General features: G+C 41.2%; 1 protein-coding gene across 10 annotated transcripts in view; it reads left to right on the plus strand.

The window, feature by feature from the left end:
- The window catches only part of ACBD6 (acyl-CoA binding domain containing 6), a 245080-nt gene extending 224428 nt beyond the window's left edge, over positions 1–20652 (plus strand). For 5 of the 10 annotated variants that reach the window (XM_049700449.1, XM_049700483.1, XM_033428205.2 and 2 more), the window contains one exon: positions 12740–13027. In XM_049700449.1, the coding sequence (XP_049556406.1) occupies positions 12740–12862 (123 nt within the window). In that variant the 3' untranslated portion in view covers positions 12863–13027. Of the gene's footprint in view, positions 1–12739; positions 13028–20378 lie in introns of those variants that run through there. The other 5 variants (XM_033428206.2, XM_049700461.1, XR_004483306.2 and 2 more) reach the window with 4 other exon arrangements.
- The last annotated feature ends 3537 nt before the right edge of the window (positions 20653–24189 follow it).

The raw sequence follows: 24189 nt of genomic DNA on the forward strand, positions 1-24189 counted from the left end.
CAGACCACATAGAAGAGAGAATTAGAGAGCTCAAAGATAGAAATCTAAAATTTATACAAGTAAGAGGAAGAGAAATAGCATTTAAAATTGAGGAAATTCTGCAAGACCTATCTCACTCTTTCAGGAGGGGCACCATTAGGATAATAGGTATCCCAGCAGGGCAATAGAAGGAGAAGGGAGAAGAAAGTTTATTTAAAGAAATAGCTGAGAACTTCTCAAATTGAGGAAGTTCCCCTCAATTTCTAGTTAACTGAGAGGTTTTTTTAATCACAAATGAGTGTTAGATTTTGTCAAGTTATTTTTCTGCATCTGTTGATATGATCATGTGATTTTATTTTTTTGCCTATTGATACGATGAATTACATTAATTGATTTTCAAGTGTTGAACCAGCCTTGCCCACCTGGGATAAATCCCACTTGGCTGTGGTATATAATTCTTTTTATTCATTGTTGAGTTCAATTTGCTAATATTTTGTTGAGGGTTTTGCGTTTATGTCCACGAGAGATATCAGTCTGTAGTTTTTTTCCCGTTTCTTATAATGTTTTTGTCTGTTTTTTGTTATTAGAGTAATGGTGGCCTCATAGAATGATTTAGGAAATATTCTCTCTACTTCTGCCTTCTGAAAGAGATTGTAGAGATCTGGTATAATTTCTTCTTTAAATGTTTAGTAGAATTCACCAGTGAACCCACCTAGGCCTGGTACATTCTAGTTTGGAAGGTTATTAATCATTTATTCGATTTCTTTACTAGTTACAGGCCTATTCAGAATGTATATTTTTTCTTGTGTGAATTTTGGCAAATTGTGTCTTTCAAGGAATTGGTCCATGTCATATAGATTATCATATTTGTAGGCATAGAAATGTTTGTAGTATTCCTTTTTATCCTTTTAATGTCTATTGGACCTGTAGTAATGTTTCCTCTTTCATTTCTGATATTAGTAATTTGTGTCCTCTTTTTTCTTATTTAACTTGGCTGGAAGCTTATTGATCTTATTGATCTTTTCAAAGAACTACCTTTTGATTTTATTGATTTTCTCTATTGATTTCCTGTTTTCAAGTTCATTGATTTCTGTTGTATTTCTTTTTTTTTCTGCTTGCTTTGGATTTAATTTGCTCTTCTTTTTCCAGTTTCCTAAGGTGGGAACTTAGATTATTGATTTTATATCTTTCTTCTTTTCTAATACATGCATTCAATGCTATAAATTTCCTTCTAAGCACTGCTTTTGATGCATCCCATAAATTTTGATAAGTTGTGTTTTCATTTTCATTTAGTTCAAAATAATTTAATTTCTTTGATATTTTTTTCTTTGACCAATGTATTATTACTTACTACAAACTTACTATAAAGATACAGAAACCAAAACAGTGTGATATTGGTGTAGGGTGAGGTGTATAGATCAATGAAACAAGATAAATAACCTAGAAATAGACCAAACCACACATGGGTAATTGATTTTTGATAGAAGTGCCAAGGTAAGTCAATGGAGGAAAGGATACTCTATTTAACAAATGGTGCTGTCACAGTTGGACATACACATACATACTGGGGGGAAGAAAAGCCTCAACCCTTTTCTCATACCCTCCACAAAAATTATCTTGAAATGGATCAGAGACCTATACATAAGAGCTAAAATATAAAGAACTAGAAGAAAATGTGCAAGAAAATCTTTGTGATCTTGAGATAGACAAAGAGTTCTTATATAGGAGACAAAAAGCACAAAACATAAAAGAAAAAAAATAAATTGGACTTCATTCAAAATTTTAAAATTTTACCCTTCAAAAGATACTGTTGGGCTTCCCTGGTGGCGCAGTGGTTGAGAGTCCGCCTGCCAATGCAGGGGACACAGGTTCGTGCCCCGGTCCGGGAAGATCCCACATGCCACGGAGCAGCTAGGCCTGTGAGCCATGGCCGCTGAGCCTGCACTTCGCAATGGGAGGGGACACAACAGTGAGAGGCCCGCATACCACAAAAAAAAAAAAAAGATACTGTTAATAAAAGACGAGACACAGTGGGAAAAAATATTTATAAAACATATTTGGAAAAAAACTTATATCCAACAATATATAAAGAATAATTGTAACTTTATTAAAAAGACACCCCAATTAATAAGTGGACAAAAGATTTGGATAACTCACCAAAGGTAGATGACTGGCAAATAAGTACGTAAAAAGATGTTCATCAGTAGACATTAGAGAAATGTAAATTAAAAACCACAATAAGAAGACCTGACTATAGTATATAGTACCTATACTATACGTACTAGAGACATGACTAGAATGGCTAAAAAGAATTTTAATGATAATAAGTGCTGACAAGGATACAGAGCAACTAGAATTCATACATACTGGTGGGAATACAAAGTTTGGAAGTTTGGTAGTTTCTTATTCAAGTTTAATGTTCACTTACCATGTGACTCAGCAGTCCCACTCTAGATATTTACCCAAAAGATGTGAAAACATACAAGATCCATACAAAGACATGTATCCAGGTGTTCATAGGATCTTATTCATAATGGCCAAAAACTGGACACAAGCCAGATGCCTACATACTTTTATACAATGGAATACTACTCAGCAACAAAAGGGAAAGAACTACTCATACCTGCAGCAACATGGATGGATCTCAAAAGCATCATGCTCAATGAAAGAAGCCAGACACAGAAGACTATAGGCTGTATGATTTCCATTTCTGGAAAAGGCAAAACCTAAGTACAGAAATCAGATCAGTGGTTGCCAGGGGCAATGGGTGGGGGTAAGAGGATTGGCTGCAGAGAGGCCAGGAGGAACTTTTGGGGGTTATGGACATGTCTTATGTCTCTATTGTAATGGTAGCTACACAAGTAGACACATTTGCCAGAATTCAAATTTTTAAGAAGAATGAATATTACTTCAATTTTTTTAAAAAAAGAAGAAAAACCAGGGCATCTTGCTCTGTATGTTAACTGGCACAATCCAAAGTGGATGAAGAATCTGGGACGGACAAGATGGCAGAGTAGAAGGACCTTGAGCTCACCTCTTCTCACACGCACACCAAAATCACAACTAACTGCTGAACAGCCATTGATTAAAAAGACTGGAACCTACCAAAAAAGATATTCTACGTCCAAAGACACAAAGAAGAAACCACAACAAAACAGTAGGAGGGGCGAACTCATGATATCAACAATTCCCATACCACCCAGGTGGGTGACCCACAAACTGGAGAATAAATATATCGCAGAAGTTCTCCCACAGGAGTGAGAGTTCTGAGCCCCACATCAGGCTTCCCAGCCTAGAGGTCTGGCATTGGGAGGAGGACCCCCAGAGTACCTGTCTTTGAAGGCCAGAGGGGCTTGATCGCAAGAGCTGCACAGGGCTGGGGGAAACAGAGACTCCACTCTTGGAGGGTGCACACAAGGTCTCACATACACCAGGACCCAGGGCAAAAGCAGTGACTTTGTAGGAGCCCAGGCCAGACCTACCTTCTGGTCTTGGTGGGTCTCCTGGGGAGGTGGGGGGGGCAGCTGTAGCTCACCCTGGGAACGTGGACACTGGTGACAGAGGCAGAAATATTGGAGAGCGTCATCTACATGAACTCTCATGGAAGGCAGGCATCTTGCCTTGGTCATAAGCACCGAGGCCTGGCCCCACCCAACCACCTTTAGGCTCCAGTTCTGGGACGTCTCAGGCCAGACAACCAACAGGACAGGAACACAGCCCCAGCCATCAGCAAATAGGTTGCCTAAAGACTTCCTGAGCACACAGCCACCTCTAGATAGGTCCCTTGACATGGCCCTGCCCACCAGAGGGCCAAGACCCAGCTCCACCCATCAGTGGGCAGGCACCAGTCCCTCCTGCCAGAAAGCCTGCACAAGCCTCCAGACCAGCCTCACCCACCAGGAGACAAACACCGGAAAACTACGATCCTACAGCCTGCAGAACTGAGTCCATAAACTCAGGTCAGAACCTACCCTGGGAACAGCTGGTCCCTGCCCCTGAGTGATGAGAGGGGAATGCACTGCTGGGACGAGGACCACTTCTCCAAGGTTGAGAAATGTAACCAACCTACCACAGAAACAAAAATAGAAATTTAAACAAAACGAGACAGCAAAGGAATATGCTGCAGACGAAGTAACAAGATAAAACCCCAGAAGGACAACTAAGTGAAATGGAGATAGGCAATCTACCTGAGAAAGAGTTTCAAGTAATGATCATAAAGATGATCTGAGAACTCAGGAAAAGAATGGATGCACAGATCAAGAAGTTACAAGAAGTTCTCAGCAAAGAGAAAATATAAAGAACAACCAAACAGAGTTGACAAATACAGTAATGAGATGAAAAATACATTAGAAGGAATCAATAGCAGAATAAATGAGGTAGAAGAACGAATCAGTGAGCTGAAGACAGAGTGGTGGAAATCATTGCCATGGAACAGAATAAAGAAAAAATGAAAAGAAATGAGGACAGTTTAAGAGACCTCTGGGATATCACATGCACTACCAGTCACATTATAGGGGTCTCAGAAGGAGAAAGAGAGAAAGGGCCTGAGAAGATATTTGAAGAGGTAATAGCTGAAAACTTCCCTAACATGGGAAAGGAAACTGTCACCCAAGTCCAGGAAGCGCAGAGAGTCCCATACAGGATTTAGCCAAGAATTCACACACCAAGACACATAGTAATCAAATTGACAAAAATTAAAGACGAAATATTAAGAGCAATGAGGGAAAAGCAACAAATAACATACAAGGAGACTCCTATAAGGCTAGCAGCAGATTTTTCAGCAAAAACTCTGCAGGCCAGAAGGGAGTGGCATGATATATTTAAAGTGATAAAAGGGAAGAACCTACAACCAAGAATACTCTACCCAGCAAGGCTCTCATTTAAATTTGATGGAGAAATCAAAAGCTTTACAGACTAGCAAAAACTAAGAGAATCTAGGACCACCAGGCCAGCTTTGCAACAAATGCTAAAGAAACTTCTCCAGATGAAAAAGAAAAGGTCACAACTAGAAAAAAGAAAATTACAAATGGGAAAGCTCACCCGTAAAGGCGAACATACTGTAAAGGTAGGAAATCATCCACACACAAATGATATCAAAACCAGCAACTGTGAGAAGAGGGTAGTACAAATACAGGATATTGGAAATGCATTTGAAATTAAAAGACCAGCAACTTAAAACAATCTTGTTTATATAGAGACTGCTATATCAAAACCTCATGGTAACCGCAAACCAAAAATCTACCATAGATACACACAAAAAAAGAAAAGAAAAAAGAATCCAAACACAACTCTAAAGTTAGTCATCAAATGACAAGAGAACAGAAGAGGAAAGGAAAAAAAAAGTCCTCCAATGTACCTAGCTAAGCACTTGTGCTTTGAGCATGCATGTTTCCTTCTGCCCAAATCCTGAATGAGGTACTATACATAACATACATACATATGTACATACATATACATACTATATTAGCTACCCAACCCTCCAACCAGGCGGATCAGAATTCAGAGAACCTGAAGCAGCCTTGAGGTCCATAGGCTCACATAAGAATATGATTTCCTCTATAATAAACATAATAGTAGCTACCATTTAATAAGCATCTACTATTTGAGTCCTCTAGTAGACCCTGGACATGCATTTTCATTTGCCTAGGAAGACCATCTGAGGATAGTTACTCAAGGTCACACAAACCCAGCTTGGATTCTAGAATCCATGTTCTTTCTATGGCACTACTTATAAGGGCCTGTCCACCTGGGTCTCCAGGTTAATGTGGCAGTTTCCTCCTTTCGGAGCTGTATCCCTATTCTGAATGTAGGCATTCTTGACTGAGGTTCTGACACTCCGTATATATCTTACTAGCCCCACCCCCCTGCAGTGGTTGGACCTGACTTGTGGACTAGGTCACTGGCTGGAGTCCTGCTCCTTCAGGGATGGTTTCTGGCAACAAGGCCATTCAGTGGTGACTGTCCAGACCAGTACTGCTGGCCCCACCCACCACCAAAGCCCAGGGGTGGGGTTAGTTCACTCAGCCTGATCTACTTTCAACACCTTCTTCATAGTAAATACTGATGAGAGATATTTGGATGGTCACCTTCTGTGGGCCAGCATTACATTAAGCACCTAAAATTTATTGTTGAACTTGAGTGGTACTTATCCTCCCCGGTCCCTCAGGCTGCCTGTCATCCGAGCCCACATCAGATCATGGCCAAAAGCCAATATTCCTTTGGTATGTTGACATAGTTGAAAAGGCCTTGTGCAAAAGATACACTAAGAAACAACAAATGTGAGATATACACAGAGAGACTCTGGGTTCCTACAGAATCATGGGTTGTAGGTCATAGTTCACACTGTCATCAGGAAACTCACCCAACACAGGTTTGTAGAATTACATCAGTAGCAATAAGGAAGTTGGAAAAAGTAGTGATTGGTAAGGTTGAGAGTCATAATAGTTAGTCTCAGGTGGGAGCAGTTCATCCTATAGACACTATACCACACATCAGTTCTTTACAATGTGCATGAGAATCACCTGTGGCTCTTGTTACACCATGAATTCTAACTCAGTACATCTGAGGTGAGGCCTGAAGCTCTGCATTTCTAACAAGCTCCCCTAATATGCTGAAAGCCACTGATCCTCAGACTACACTTTGCATGGCAACCCCACAGACCTCCTTGACACAGGTTTAAAAAGGAAAAAATAGAGTTGACTTACTAGGCTCTAAGTCATGCATGTAGGTGGCATTAAAACCTTCCAGCCGGGCTTCCCTGGTGGCGCAGTGGTTGAGAGTCCGCCTGCCGATGCAGGGAACACAGGTTCGTGCCCCGGTCCGGGAGTATCCCAAGTGCCGCGGAGCGGCTGGGCCCGTGGGCCGTGGCCGCTGGGCCTGCGCGTCCGGAGCCTGTGCTCCGCAACGGGAGAGGCCACAGAGGTGAGAGGCCCGCGTACCGCAAAAAAAAAAACCTTCCAGCCACGGGCCTTCCCTGGTGGCGCAGTGGCTGAGAGTCTGCCTGCCGCTGCAGGGGACATGGGTTTGTGCCCTGGATCGGGACGATCCCACATGCCGCGGAGCAGCTAGGCCCGTGAGCCATGGCCGCTGAGCCTGCGCGTCCGGAGCCTGTGCTCCGCAACGCGAGACGCCACACGGTGAGAGGCCTGCATACCGCAAAAAAAAAAAAAAAAAACCTTTCAGCCAAGGTTCATGATCTTACCAGAAAAGTAATCATTCATAGAGGAAAAAGACCAAGCCAGCCCTGAGTCTCAGAGCATTAGGAAGATGGAGCCTGGGGTTGAGGGGTCTGGAAATACATATAGAAATCAGGATAGGGAAAGAATGCGCAGCAGTCATAGAACTAACAACATTGTTCAACTGTTTGAAAAGCAGAGAGGAAGGTAGCCTGGGGTATTTGAAGTCAGGCCCGGAACGCCAGACCCAGGACACTAGACTCACTGGCACAGAAAAGGCAAACTTCAAAGTCTTAACAACAAACAACGGAAAAAAATCAGCACAGGCAAACCAGCACCGTCACAAATGTCCAGAAGGCAACCAGGTATATTCCCAGATGCGGGAAGTGAACTTACCTGCTCATCGTCCGCTTCCAGAAGGAACGGAGCAAGGGAAATCAAAGCGTCCTAGTGCCAGAGGAAATAGCGTGTTCAGCAAAGAATCCAGGAGAGGATGAAGTACGGGAGCTGGAAAACTCAGCAAAGGCTCAGCTCTGCTACCCACGTCACATCCGACGTAAAGTTACGTCGCACCGAACCAATGAGAGGCCTGTGTTCCTTCTTACCTGTGTGGGGCATTATCAATACTGTGAGTTAAGTGGCTCTAGCTGTGAAAATTGACCAATAGTATGATGCAGCAGGCACGCTGGTAGAGCCCTGAGTCTCAGAGTGAGGTCCCAGATCATCAGTATCAGCATCACCTGGGAACCTGCTAGGAAATGTAAATTCTCAGTCCTGCTCCAAACCTACCAATCAGAAACTGCGGGGGGGGGGGGGGGGGGCACCCTGCAGTCTGTGGTCCAACAAGCCCTCCAGGTGATTCTGATGCAGGCTCACTGCAGTAGAGTCTAGTGAAAGCCTGGTGGAGAGAGAAGGCCAGGTGTGGCAAAGGAGAATCATTGTAAGTAGGCTTGATAATGGCGCTTTTAAAGAGCTGGTGGGGCTTCCCTGGTGGGGCTTCCCTGGTGGCACAGTGGTTAATCCACCTGCCACTGCAGGGGACATGGGTTTGAGCCCTGGTCCAGGAAGATCCCACATGCTGCAGAGCAGCTAAGCCAGTGAGCCACAATTACTGAGCCTGCACTCGAGAGCCCATGGGCCACAACTACTGAGCCCACATGCCACAACCACTGAAGCCTGCACGCCTAGAGCCCGTGCTCCGCAACAAGAGAAGCCACTGCAATGAGAAGCCCGCGCACCACAACGAAGAGTAACCCCTGCTCGCCACAACTAGAGAAAGCCCGCGTGCAGCAACGAAGACCCAACGCAGCCAAGAATAAATAAAATAAAAAAAAAGAGAGCTAGTGAAGTCTTAAAGCCTGTTTATAGGGAGAAGAAAACCCAGTAGAGATAATGTAAAATAATAATTAGTAAAACATGCTTAGTGATCAACAATGAAAACCAAAGTGGATGAATGTAAATTGTAGTAAAAATTACAAGTGAAAATTTAATAACGGGCATTAACAGTCTTTGCCTCTTAAGCTTTTTATTTCCCAACCACATAAATGTGTCTACTGGTAAGGACACCATTAGGAATTTTCAATAATCTGTATGTCTCTTTCAAATGTATTTCTCCAGCATGGTAAGGGAAACCACCTTAGGTAGGTAGCTCTTTGGCCAGAGTGATCATGTAATATAAATATATTTAAAGAGTATCCAGAAAAATTGCTAAAAATCCTGAGCCCAAAACATATGTCTTCAGAAAGTCACACAGTACAGTAAAAATGGAGATAGTAGTGTGTATGGGGTGAGTGGGGTTTTTTTTTCAGATTCAAATTTTACCTCCCTACTGAGCTTATCAATATAGATATCCCCTAGTACCACATATTTATCATGTCCCAAACAATATTATTTCTACCCCTCCATAATTTTCTGCTTCTGTTCCCCTCCAAAAACTTTGCTCTTCCTTCTGGTTCCTTATTTTAGAGATGTCACCAGCATCTATGTGTTCTCCAAGACTAGAAACATAGGTGTCATCTTTGATTCTTCTAATTCTTTTGACCATTGGATTGATTTGTTAAAGTTTTTTTTTGTTTTAATATTAAGGATATTAGCTCTTATCTGTGTTATGTAGGTGAATATGTTTCCCAGTTTATGGTTTACTTTTGTATATAGTATTTTTGTGTGTGTGGTATAGCTGTTTTAAATTTGTGTTCAAATTTATCAGTTTTAGGTTTCTATATAATCAGATTTATCAGTAATTTTATCAAGTGTAGAAATACTCAGGCTGTTTTATTCAGTAAACATTACGATCACAGGCCTTGGGCCTAAGAGCTTTTCAAAAACCTATAAAAGTACCTGAAATCTGAAACAAAATATCTTTGCTCCAGAAAACAAAAAGAAAATTGCAAAATATAAATAATTAAATGTTTAGCTAGGTGTCTACAAATATGACATTATATCAGTTTCGTTAATTATTAAATTTAGTGTTCACAAACTTTTTTTTAATTAGAATTCTACCTTTATTCTTTTTTTTTAACATCTTTATCGGAGTATAATTGCTTTACAGTGGTGTGTTAGTTTCTGCTTTATAACAGAGTGAATCAGTTATACATACACGTATGTTCCCATATCTCTTCCCTCTTGCGTCTCCCTCCCTCCCACCCTCCCTATCCCACCCCTCTAGGTGGTCACAAAGCACCGAGCTGATCTCCCTGTGCTATGCGGCTGCTTCCCACTAGCTAGCTATTTTACGTTTGGTAGTGTATATATGTCCATGCCTCTCTCTCACTTCGTCACAGCTTACCCTTCCCGCTCCCCATATCCTCAAGTCCCTGCTCTAGTAGGTCTGTGTCTTTATTCCCATCTTAACCCTAGCTTCTTCAGAACCTTTTTTTTTTTTTCAGATTCCATATATATGTGTTAGCATATGGTATTTGTCTTTCTCTTTCTGACTTACTTCACTCTCTATGACAGTCCCTACATCCATCCACCTCACTACAAAGAACTCAATTTTGTTTCTTTTTATGGCTGAGTAATATTCCATTTTATATACGTGCCACATCTTTATAGGTTGCTTCCATGTCCTGGCTATTGTAAATAGAGCTGCAATGAACATTGTGGTATGTGACTCTTTTTGAATTATGGTTTTCTCAGGGTATATGCCCAGTAGTGGGACTGCTGGGTCGTATGGTAGTTCTATTTGTAGCTTTTTAAGGAACCTCCATACTGTTCTCCATAGTGGCTGTACCAATTCACATTCCCACCAACAGTGCAAGAGTGTTCCCTTCTCTCCACACCCTCTCCAGCATTTATTTATCAGTCCCTTCTTTATACTCCTGCCAACACTAGCTAATTTCAAGCCCCCGAAAAGGACTACCACAGTCTCTTAACTGCCACAAATGCTTAGGTTCTACAAGTCACTCTAGAATTATCATCCTAACACAGAGGTCAAATTATGCTACGCCCCTCCTCATAAATGCCCAACTTCTTAGTATGGCTTTCAAGGCTTTGTATAGTTTAACTTAAATCCAGCCTCTGCTTTTGACGCTCTATATTGCTTCTCTGAGCCAGCAGACAGTTCTCTCAGCATTCCCTGTGCTCTCCTCCTTCTCTTAATGTTGTTTTGTCACTCTGCATGCCTTTTCTTCTAAGTTTACCTGGAATTTTACTCTGTCCTCAAAGCTCAGCTTACATGCCACCTACTTGTAGTATTTTTCCTGATTCCTTAGCTTCCTCCTCCTCTCCCCATCCCCCTCACCTTTGCAGGTGTGTGTGTGTGTGTGTGTGTGTGTGTGTGTGTGTGTGTGTGTGTGTGTCCCCACCTGCCACAGTGTTTACTCATCCTTCTAAGTTCCTTAGAGCAGGAATCTTACCTGTATCCTTGATAGGACTGGTATGGTATGTATTCAGTAAAATACTCATTGAATCAAACTACTTACCCTTCTTGCTCTCCCTTTCTTTTAAAAACCTTTTGTTGTTGCTGTTGTGTAATATATCACAGTACAAAATTCTATATAAAATGTATATGAAGAATTTAAAATGTACCTTTAAAAAATTGTATACCTACCATGTAGTTTAAGAAAGAGAACATTGCCAGTATCTTTGAAACCCCCTGTGTGTGTGCCTGTCCAATTATATGGCCTTCCCTATACCACCCCCCACCCCAGATTAGCACTATCCCAAATTTCATACCACTATTTTCCCTTAGAGTTTCACTTCGTATTTGTGTCTCTGAACAATGGTGTTTAGTCTTGCCTGTTTTTAAAATTGTGTTTAAATGGAAACATTATGTATTCTTCTAATTTGCTTTTTCCCTTCAACATTGCTCTAGAGATAAACTCATGTTATATGAAGCTATAGGTCATTAGTTTTCATTTTGGTAGGGGATTTCATTGTATATGTAAACAATATTTTATTTTTACATGTTATTCTTAATGGGCATTTGAGTTGTCTACATTTGGGGTCTATCACAAACAGGGCTACTGTATGTACATTCTTGCAGATATCTCCTGGAGAACACATGCAAAGGTTTCTAGAGAGTATAACTAGGAGTAGAATTGCTGGGTCCAAGGGTAGGCATTTGTTTAGGTTTAAGGTGTAATGCCAACTTCTTGTCCAAAGTGTTGTCCAAAGTGATGCACAGCGTACACTCTCCACAGTCCAGAGGGGAGTCTCCCTTGCTCCTGGCCTCCTTCACACTTGGTATTGTCTCAGTTTTTAGTTTTCAATTATCTAGTGGGTGTGCAATGGTATCTCCTGGTTTTAATTTTTATTTCCGTGATTACTAATGTGGTTGCTCATCTTTTCATATGTTTGTTGCTATTTGTGTTTTATGTTGTGTGAAATGCCTACTTTTGACTTTAGCCCAGTTGTCTCAGTGCCATCTAATTAATGGAACTTTGTTTCCTCGCTGATCTTCAATGCCAGCATTGTCACAATCAAGTTTCTGTACGTGTGCAAAAGAATGGATGGCTCTCTCTTCTAGCCTTTTGGTCTGTTTGTCCATCCTGGGGGCAGTACCATACCATCCTCATAATAAGTCTTGATATCTGTAGGCCCTTTTCCTCTTCCTGTGTCTTGTGTGATTGGTACCATTTTTTTAAGGTTGCTTTAGAGGGATGGTCTGATTACTAGGCCACCTTTTTTTCTTTCTTCATTTACGAATTTTAAAGTTCAGTTAGTTACCCAGTTATCCCCTCTTCAAAGACAAAACAAAATCCTTTCTTTGACATTTACAGTATTTTGAGCCTTTTGACTTAGCCTACAAACCTATCATTTTGGTCAAAGTAAATGAAATACTTAAAATATTTTTGTTCCTTCCCTTCATCCCATCCTGAAGAATAGAGTCCAGAAGCCTCACAATTTTAAAAAATGTATTTGTTTGTTAGCTTCTGGGCAACCACAAAGGCAAATTTGATTTTCCTAACACCGGCAAACCCACCGTCACGGCGCAGTTCCGTTACAAGGCCTCATCACCCCCAGCCACTGTCCCGTCGCCCACTGTTCGGGATTCCTTATTGCTCAGCACTTGCCTTTCCTGCTGACGTCTAGTACTCTCTGTCTCATGGTAACTTGTTTTTCGTATTTGTCGATTTTCCTGTCAGCTGCTGCCTGTGAGTTTTTGGACATTGTTGAGCTGCTGCTCCAGTCCGGCGCCGACCCCACAGTCCGAGACCAGGATGGCTGCCTGCCGGAGGAGGCGACAGGGTGCAGAGCGGTCACTTTGATGTTACAGCAGCACACGACTGGCAAGGCTTAATCAAAAGACTGGAAACCCACAGTCTATAACAGCACAGGGCTTCAGTGGTGAAAGAAAACTTCAAAAATAACGCTTCTTTTGCCACCCCTCTTTGGTATACACTGGCTAATAAAATCAGTTGTGAGAAACTGGGGTTTTGAAGTCTCAGCAATTCCTTCTACTTACATATATTCCAGCAAGTACCGTTTGGTGATGAACATGTGTTCTGTGCATAATACAATCCAATTCCGCTGAACGTGCTCTGAAATTTACCACTGTTCTAGAGGCTGGGGGAGGAGGAGATGCATCATATTTCACAATATTAAACATGACTGCTCTTTTAAAAAACATAGAGAAGGGAAGTAGAACTGGCAGTACTACACTGACAGTTAGGGAAAGTTCCCTGAAATCCCAATATGGTGGAGCTCACACGGTCTCGTGGCATTTGGTACAGCTGGTCTGAATAAGTAGCTAAAACATCTATTCTTTTGTCAGACAGAATTGGGAAGATAGGAAGGAAGAGGGCTGTTAAGAAAGCAAAAGAGAGAAAGGGCAGAGTTTTGTCACGTAAGGGATATAGAAATCAGAGGAACAACCAGACTTACGGAAAAACCTCAGAATCTTGGACATTTGAGGATGGAAACACAGATTCTAGAAGAATGCACTGGTTAGGTCAGGATTCCTTAAACTGACCTTTACAAAACAGGGAGGAACCTCCCTAGGACCCTTTTAATTGGCTATCACGTTCCTGTCACATATGGCAGCGGTCTCTGTAACTAGCTCAGGCCTGAACTGTTAGGCCTGTTTGGGTCTAATATGAAACAGCCGTAATGCCCCAGTACTTAGGTGTGATTGAAGTTATTTCTGGAGCACTTCTGTTTTTTATTAAAAACATAGACAAGTACGCGACAGGTTTTATTTAAAGGATAGACAAGTATGCCACTGGTGAAACTGGCTCCCTACATTTCCCCCTTTAAGCCTCAAGAACTCCATCTGGGAAATTCCTTGACATTTCTTATTATGTGAGGAAAGTAGATAGTTGTCATAGGAAGAGAAATGAAGAAACAAGTTGAGATGCCAAGATGACCATTTAAAAGATAATTTTTCTAACGTGTCACTCCTAAGATAGCAAGTAATAAACTTGTTTAGTGGAGCCCTCAACAATGGACAAGAGTTTCATTAGCTCAAGCTAAGCTGTCCTTCTGGAACAAGCCCCTCCAGAGCAGAAATGAGGCATATGACTAATGCTGCTTATTTTGTGATTTTTCTAACCTCTTATTTTCTGAGATATAAACCAAAACCACTCACCAAGGTTATTCATTTTTTAAATGACTTCTTAATTATCTGTGGAAGTGATGAGCACGTTAGTACATACTGAAATGTTACTGTAATTCTAGCAGAGCTTTCTCTTCGTTATCTGTTCTTTTCCCACAGTCCCAGCTACGTGGCAACCTACTGTTCAGCTAAATTCTCTCATGTTGCACATTAATTGAATGTGTTTTAAGTAACATTATTCATTAGTTACAGTAAAAGTGACCAAGATGTTGCATGAAGCTTTTAACTGATATTACTTTGTGCATTTTTCAGACATTAGCAAATCAAAAAGTGTTTATTCACTTCCAATTTACAGGGTAGTTATCTGAGCAAGAAGCTATCAAGGAACTCCTTTTTTCATTTCTCTTTTGTAATTCGACCTGGGTATGTATTAGACAAGTTTTTAATAAGCTGTTTTGCCACATCTAAAACAGGTTGTTTTTAAATAAAGAATGTAATTTGGTTTTTATTCATTTTATTTTAAGGTTTCACATTTGCATTGAAAGCTATCACTAAAAACAGTCATCGGGCTTCCCTGGTGGCGCAGTGGTTGAGAGTCCGCCTGCCGATGCAGGGAACACGGGTTCGCGCCCCGGTCCGGGAAGATCCCACGTGCCGCAGAGCGGCTGGGCCCGTGAGCCATGGCCACTGAGCCTGCGCGTCCGGAGCCTGTGCTCCGCAACGGTAGAGGCCACAACAGTGAGAGGCCCGCGTACCGCAAAAAAAAACAAAAAAAAGTCATCAACTTAACATTTTCAAGTGCATTTTAAAATCAGGTTCCAAAATCTATACTTTTGTTGCCCGTATCTGAATTTTCAAAAACTTTACTGTCGTATATAACAATCTATGGATCATCTCCCTGTGCCTTATTAAGGGGAAGATTTCATTCATAAATGTCAGAGAAAACTGGATCTTGGTTTGTTTTCATTCCCCTTAAATTATTGAACTATTATGAAGTGCATCACACTTCAGCCAGATCATGAGTTCCATTGCCAAAGCTGCAGCGGTTACCACCAAGTAAAGAACACAAAGATCCCACAAGCTGCATGGCACGGGTTCAACCCCGATCAGGGATTGAACCCACGCCTTCCGGCAGTGAAAGGAATTCCCTAACCACTGGACCACCAGGGAATTCCCTGAAGGTTCATTTCTAGTCAGGATTCAACTAGAACTTCAAAATAATTGTTCAGCCTTTTTTTTTTTAATGTTTACTGGGATTGGGATTTTGTTTACCTCATCCTTGGTTCAAACTCTCTGATTTGTTATTTTTAGTGTACATGAGAATTTTAAAAATTGAGTCTCCATTGTGTTCCCAAACTGGAAACCAGTTGGCTTGGAGGCATCTTTAGGTAGTGGGTAACTAAAGACGTTTGTCAGTGTTGTGAATAGTTGCTTTTTGCTACTTTACAACTTGCATTTTCCAGACTATTTATATTTTACCTTTCTACTTTAACCTCCTTCTCGGTTCCACATTTATTCTATTGTCTTGTCCTCCAGCCACCTCTATAGATGTGTGTCTACACATAAAAACATACCTAACCCCATTTTCCTATGCCCTTAATAAAGTGAAAAAGGAAATTTGTTGCTTTTTCTTCTTTTTCTTTCCTGGAGATACTGTGATCAGAACAACGCTAATGGCTTTCTGTATTTAATATTTATTCAACGCTGTCATTTACTTTGCCCTCTATCAACTGATCTAAGAGGCCCTGATTGCCTTCACAGTAGTCTTGATACACACTAGTGAAAAACAAGGAATAGAAAGAGAATCATGTAAACAAACATTACAGAGGAGGCAAAGAAAAGCATCTGAATCACTGTTACCTTCAGAACTCTTGCTTGAGTCAGCTAAATCAGTGTTAACTCTTGCGGAGTTCCAGATCACTCTCCCCCTAGAACACAGTGTTGCGCATGGAATTTTGAGGATCTCCTGAAGCCCATCTCTGAACTCCACGGTGGTCTGTGAGTCCCATATAGAACCCCTTTTTTCTGGCTTCTTGTTACAGTATTTCATTCATGAATGAAATACAGTAATATGTTGACTGAACCAATTTTCACAGTTTTAAGTGCTTCTACCGGATGATGTATGGGGTCTTGCTGTGCCTATTTGAAAGAATGAGAGAAGTGCATCTTTTTTTTAAACCATTGGTCAAGATTCCAACAATACACATACAGTTTTATCACTGATCACCACGACTGGAAATTTTTAAAGAGGCCCTGGCCAAAAAGTTGGACCCTGACCTATTTGACCTCTGGTTCTGCTGCAGGGCAGAAATGAGCCCACAGGTTCAGTTCTGTGTGACTAATGATGGCTTTTTATATGCATTTAGCTCTTTTGACTTTCAGAATGCTTTCAGGGCATTATCTAATCTGTCATCCCTCCACAGTAACCCTGCAGAGTAGGTAGTGCAAGGGCTCTTAAGGCCACTTAAATGAGGATGAATCTGAGACATTAACAGGTTACTTAAATTGCCCAAAGTCACAGAGTGGTAGTAGAGCCACAGTTAGGACCAAGTCTGCTGAATCTCAGCCCTTTATTAGACCACAGAACTCATGTGAAGTTTTGAAGCTCCTCCACCATTCAATCCACGAATATTCCTTGAGAGCCTTCTAACTGACAGGCACTGTTCCAGGCCACTGTCATTCCCTTTTCCCATTATCATGGAAATTTAGAAGTACTCATATGATGTTATCTCAAGACATAGCATGAGCTATCTTGAAAAGTCTCATAGAAATTAATAAGTTAATAATCAAAAAGTAAATCTTTTAAACCTACTATAACTGTGTCTCTAATAAAGAGATAAGAAGTCAGCCAACTGAACACATACTGTTATCGCTAATGCTTGTTAGGTAGAAGGGTAACAACCAAAGTATAATATCTAGAATCATATCTATTATAGCTTTTTTTTAATGTTTCAGCATTTTCCAGCTAAAGGGTTGCCATAATCCAGTGAACCTTTCCATTAAATAGGTATTTCTTAGCTTCCTGCCAGGTTTAACTACTCAGCTATGGGTTATTATTCCATGTACAATATGGCATCTCTGAGGATTAATGAACAAGGTGTGTGATGGGAACAGAGCTGAGCTTGGGTTGCAGAAGGGTTAGTACCCAGGCTAATATATGCTTCAGCTGAACATGAAGACTTTCCAATGCTTATTTAGCATTTAACAGTTGAAACATGAAGGCTTTCCTCAAACTTCAGGTCCCTAAAAATGCTTACTTACATTCATAAGTAAATGTTTATCACAAAAAGGTATGTAACCCACCAACAATTCAGTCATGAAAATATCAAGTTTAAATATTTATTGAGTGAATTTTAAATCCCAACCCCTAAGGCGTTTTGTGTCAGATGTTTCTATAGTCGTCGTAATACTATATTTGATGACTTTTAAGATGCACGTTTTTTCACATTTTAAAGTATCCAAAATGGGATGTCTTTTACAAACAATGTTATAGTTGAACTGGTGGCTTTTTTTTCTTAGTAATGCATAAACTAATGTATCTTTTAGTCAATACATCCTAACTTCAGTGATGTTAACAGTAATCACACCTTACCTTGTATAGGACTTTACACACAAGCATCTTAACTGAACCTCAGAATAATTATAAAAGTAGAAATAATTGGTATTTTCTCTATTTTACAAATGAGGAAATTGAAACTCAGAATTGTTAGGGAAATTGTCCAAGGTTATACAAATAGAAACAGTAGAAATGCCCATCTTTATATAAGCTTTATTATATAAATATAAAACACTTCAATATACATGATCTTATTTTTCCAGAATCAAGGTGATTTTCCAAACCTGTAATACCAAGTCCGAAAGTTTTCCCTGTACCACATTATCAGGACGAGTGAAAATGAAAACAAAAGCAACCACACTCAGAGGTGCCTTATCAGGCCTCTTCATGGATTTTATATATACATATTGGACTTTCTCCTTATAGCATAAAAAGCCTTCAATGCAGTCTTTTATAATCATGTGATTTGAAAAATTATGATCATTACTGGAGCTTTACCTTGAGCATCTTTAATTATTTCAGTAACCATACACAGCTACTTAATCAGAGGGGTTTAGGTCAAAGTATAGTGATTATCAGACTAAAGGGAAAAAAAGCTTCCCTGTTATACTCATCATCTAAGGTTTATTATGCACCAAGTATGATCAATTTTTCAAATATGCATTAATTGGCATTACACTAAAGGATTGAACAGGAAACGCTATTTAATCTCATCTTTATTCACTTACTCTTGAAATATTGTCGTCATGCTCCTACTTGAAAAGCAGAACTTAATGGCTTAATCCTTGTACGGATCATCATAGTTATTAGGAGTTCATAGTTTTTTATTTATTACTGTTTTTACTTTTATATATAAATTATTCAAATTTTTCTTTCCTGTGTTTTGTTACATCACTTTTTCTTCGCACAGTTATAAAATAAGTGATCGTTTTACATTTTTAATCTCTCTTCTTTTGGAAATTCATGAACTGGAGTCATTTCTGAGGGCAGTATTCCTTCTTCCAGCAATAGAGAGCCCCCAGCCCTAAAAACCAGATCAGGATGTTCACAAGGTACATGCTCGCTTACACTCAGGACAGAATCTTCCTTGTTTCCTTCCTACATGTCTTAGAAGGAATGAACCTGAGTTCTCAACTAGAACACTGAGGTTAAAACCGGAAGGGAAGCATCCAAGGACCTGCCCCTGTAACACGCATCTGCCTCGTGGTAGAACTCTAGGCACTCAGTGTGGGTTTCTCTTATAGGTGGAAAAAGACCATTTGAACCTGAAACTACTGGATGCAGTGGCTGAACTTAAAGGACTGTGAGGGCATTAAGGAATAGAGAGGTGCCTTTCAGTGGGCTGCCTTGGGCAGCGGCAGCAGCAAATTCATCATCGACGCTGCAGCCAGGATTTATTTTTCCTCTCACTTGTGTAGCAATCCCGGTTCCCATTTTAATGTTTAGAAGGTAAGTTCAGTTGATGGACACTTTGTGTAATAAAAAGCTCTCTTAAAGTACGTGCACACGTACACACACAGGATAAAAAGTGGCACCGCCAGTGCCCGTGGCTTTCACGGAGTACATTTGCAGAGCCCAAAGCTTAGTCCTGGATATGTTTATAGCACTTTAGCTCCGTTTGTGAGTTTGGAACCCTTCCAAAAAAAGAAGAGAAAGACATATATTATTGTTTATAATCTGCTTTATTCCGCCAAACCTTGACTGAACAGACTTGTGGATTGCTGTTTAAATCCCTCAGTGCCTTTAACTACCGATACAGAAAGTGGTTAATGCGCATTCTAAACGAAGCTTGGCATCCACTCCAGGAAATCACTTTAATTGAGAAGCATTAAATGTTAAAATGATTCTGAAAAAAATAATAAAGCCAGCAACATATTGAGTATAAAAGTCCTGGCCCATCAGTAATACAGGTTCTTGGTTATCATATTCCTGTAGACTGGGTGAGCTGTAGTTTGACAAGTGTCAAAAAACGTGACATTCAATTCCCTAGGTCACAGGCAGCCCCCCCCCCCCATCAGCTTGCCAGTGAGAAGACAACCTTCACCGTCTCTATTTTAGAGATGAGGAGAGAGCTGTCAACTTTATAAATGTTGGTTTTTCTGGAATAATATGCCAGTCCCAGGTGACTAAAATAATGAGATTTAACCCCAAAGTCCTTGCCTGGGCTTTCCACTGCTGTGCTGAAGCCATCTGTTGAAACCTATTTACCATTTTAATGGCCTTTGGGAAAAAATACTGCTTCTTTCCAACTCCAAGTGTGTGCCAAGACCACTTTTGGGGGTTTATATTATATCTTTCAGGAAGCAATAGCCAGCCTTTCCAAAATCCCCAAGCCCCTCCCAACCAACAGGAGATCCTGGTCCAGGGTTGGCAAGCAAGTGAGAGAAACATAAATCTTAGCAAACGAACAAAACAAAAACAAAAACAAAAAACTCTCCCCCAACTCTAGAGACAGCCTCGCCTGTATCAGCCTTGGAAGTTCTGACCATTTCAGTGGTCTGCTAGACAACCTGAAGGATGAATAAGTCACGTGGAAACCTTTTTCTCCTAGGAGCCCCTTCCTTGAGAAGGGAAAACATGGGTTCTGTCAGGGATGGCCTGTGACTGGTCCGTTTAATTACAGAATAACGTACCAGTTAATAACATACCTAAATTCAGTCTTTGTGTTTAACAGGGGAGATGGCCAAAGGAAGAATCACCAAAGGAAAGGGTTTTAAGGAAAATCCTGAAGTCACATTGGACAAAAACGAGAGAAGAAAATGAAAGAGTGACAAAGGGACAAATGTTACATGCAGAAGCCACACCCGCTTTCTCTGACAGGATGTAATAATACACTCTCCTAGGGCAGCAGTTCATCATTTAGAAGACTTAATTTAATAGTTTGGATGGGTTATTCTTATTACTTCTTTTAGAATTATGATAATAAAAAGTTCCCTCTTTCCTAATGATTTGGCCCCATTTTATAAACTTGGTGGGGTTCCTTCCTCCCTCCTAACTCACAGGGTCTCCCCAGCAGCAGTGGCTGACCATTGCTTATTTCCCTGAGGCAGTCACGACCCAAATACGCATCTAGACCCAGCTCCATCCCTCCCCACTCACAGCACAGCCATAATGAGGAGAGGCACCAGGAGTTCCAAATGATAAAACCGAAATAGCCTTTCTAGGAGGCTTGGCAAAGGGATGCAACAATTTTTCCATTTAGACTGTAAAGGACAATTTTTAAACTATGTCTCAAATATCAAATCTGAGAAGATACATTCAGATACGCTGAGGATCACCTCTTACGATTTTACTTCTAGTTTGGCAATTGGTTAAAATTTACAACATACTGACTTGCCTTTGATTGCTTTTTATCCTTTTCTGATTTGAGCTGGATAGCTGGGAAAGAGGTGGAAAACGCTGACTGTTGAGCCTTTGATCTCCTGAGTTTGCGTCTTACTTCATTCTTTCTAGCCAGTGATTTCTTTCCTTTATTTGTCTTTAAACAACTGTCCTTTTGAAAAGCCACTGTCAGGAGAATCACACTGCTCAGGAGCTGGTCTGTAGTGACCAAACCAAAGGAAAACTTAAAAAGGACCACATCCTCCCTCTCCTTCCTTTGTGAGCTGAGAACACATTTCATAATTCCAAAAAGTTACTAGATTATCATTGTGGTGGGAACTGTGTACACTAGAGCACAAAGTGGAAATGGGCCAATGAACTGTCAGCCTGATACACTCAAAACAATTGTTAGTGTATGGAAAGCAAAGACTCAACATCAACAGGCTGGTGATGAGGGGTTTGAGAACACCACACTAGAGACATGGTGCATAGGGCACACACTGGCAGAATTCTCAAGCCCTGTTATTAGTGCCTCAGGAAAATGCATAGCCTCTTTACAAACTTCCCTAACAACCACCCAAGGGACTGAGCTAGTGAAGGAAAAAAAAGTCCCTGTGTACCTCCTGTGGTCCTCTACCCACACCTCGCTCCATTAGATGCTGTCACCTTCACCTTCCTTAGTGCATAGCCCGGAAAGTTTTTTTTGCCTTTCTCAGCCTAGTCAAGTATTTACCACCAGAGATGATTTGACAAAGGACCATCAACCCCTTTCCTTGATAGCAGAGATCTGAGTTTCCACTAAAAGACTTTTAAACCCTCCAAGAGGCTCACTGGACATGCTGCCCAGGAGGCAGTATCTTTCCTATTTAACTGGGTAGACTGCGGGGCACAAGTGGGTCTAGGACTTGGGTTGAGTCAGGACATCAGACTGCTCAGAGGACCAGGGCCCAGCCTCCTGCTTCAGACCTAAGCAAGTGGTTCTGGTGTGTAGTGCCACACACAGAATCCAATGGCAGAGAAGTTGGTGCTACCCACAGAGTCTGAGAATACTTCAGCAAGTACTCCAGGATAACTAGTAGCTAAACAAGTGATGAGTTATCTCTGCCCATTCTCCTCAGCCAGACTGTCAGCACTGTCCAATAGAACTTTCTGCAATGATAGAAGCGTTTTATATCTGTGTGTCCAGATACAGTAACCACTAGCCACATGTAGCTGTTGAGCACTTAAAATATGGCTGGTGTGAGGAACTAAACTTTTGTTTAATCAATTTAAATTTAAATAGCCGCAAGTGGCTAATAGCTACCGTCTTGCTCAGTGCACCTCTGTTTGGATCTTCTCTTCAACCAAACAAAACTAATCACTAATGCAAAAAGCACTCATTTTTCCTGGATGGAATCCCACCGCTAAAGAAATGCTATGACTTTAATTTTTTTTTTTTTAATTAAAGAATCTCTGTTGCTCTTTCCACTCTAGCTAAACTTCAGGTCCCGTACACTAATAAAGCCTCCTGCAGGGAAAAAACCTGAATGGAGATTTTCGTGGAAAAGCTTGTCCAGGAGCCCTGATGAGGTGTTTCTATCCCTCTGTCCACCTCTCACCCAAGAATAGACATTTGCACATGCTTGTCTAGGGAGAAAATGTACACATATAAAGGACTTTAAAATACAACAGGACATACAGTAACTAAAATTTATGTGATCAGCAGGTTTTCTCTGCCCATTCCTTAAGCCTAGAAACAGAGGACGGGGCCCCAGAAAATTGGTATTAGAAAAATCAGAGAACTTCCTCTATCCAACACTTATACAGAGTAGTGCAGGTATTCACAGTTGCAAGTGGTTCTTCATTCAGAGTTGTATCTTGAGTTTCCTTCTGGTGACAAAAGGAACCCATGTCAGCACAGCTTTTTCATATGTCAAGAGAAAAACTTCCAGAAAACCAAATGAAAAGCAAGACACGCTGGCTTCTAAAGAATTTCCATATTTATTGGACATAGCTTTACCATACACATCTCATGCCAACACACAGGAGGCACATACAAACAAACGCACCAGCTTCTGTGTTCCAAAGTCACATGGCAATAAATAAGGATGGGTGGGTCCTTTTTTTTTTCCTTTTTCTTTTTTTTTTTCCAGGAAATGAGACTTCATTTCTTTTTAACTGTACAAAATTTACACTGCGAAGGGTGAGGGCAACGATCCAGAGCTTAGGGGATCTGAGGCTTTGAGGTCTTGAGTACAAGTTCAGAGCAGCTTCTGGGATCCTGCAGCCCTGAACCTGCGTGTTTGGCTCAACACCGTCCTCAAGTGGGGAACGTACAAATGCTTCTTGTCTCTAGGTGGGCAGCGGATGAGCATGGGGCGTCCTGCTCTGTCCACCTGTGCTCTTCCTCCCGGGGTGAAGGATGCTTGGCGCACCTCCCAGACCTGCAGCTGACTCCTCACCAGAGCTAGCAGCGTGAAACTGTGCTTTCAGTGTGGTCCTACCAAGCAGCGTGTGGATGGGATGACTTTGCTGCGCTCTCTCTTTTTGGATCCAGTCGGTGTGTTAGAACAGTTGGAGCGACGACTGCAAAAAGGGCCAATTGACCAACCCAAGAAAGAGAGAGGCAGTGATGTGCTTTTTATTTAGCTTTCAGCATGCCCAGAGCCCTTCAGCAGCAGGCAATAAAACAAAACTCATTTCCGCTTAATTGAATTTTTCTTCATCTCACGGTTTCCAATTTCTAAAGTGCAATGTTTAAAAGTGAGCCTCCTCGGTCCTTCCAGACCCTGCTGGCTGAGGAGGTATGGTCATTATTTCCATGGCTATAACCAAGTTGTCGTTATAGTGAGTGGCGTGCGGGAGCGGGGGCGTGCGGGAGGGGGGCCGGACAGTGCCCTGTCACACAGCGCAGCTTTTGCTAAGCTGAAGCCTTAAACTCCTCCAGCCAGGAGGCAGTTGTTTCAGAATAACCAGCTCGAGCTTCAGAGACGGTAATGTCTTTTGTTTGTCAGATTTCTTACACTTCTTGCAAAGTGAACTTCATTGTGAAGATCTAATGGCCCCCAGGGATCTTACCAGATTTCATGTTTTACATTGGCCAAAAAAAAAAAAAAAAAAAACCCTTATTGAAAGACAGTGCTAAATGCTTTTCTTCTGTCTTAATTTTATCCTCTTTCCCTGGT

The sequence above is a fragment of the Orcinus orca genome, chromosome 1 (assembly GCF_937001465.1).
Source record: "Orcinus orca chromosome 1, mOrcOrc1.1, whole genome shotgun sequence".
NCBI classification, from domain to species: Eukaryota; Metazoa; Chordata; class Mammalia; order Artiodactyla; family Delphinidae; genus Orcinus; species Orcinus orca.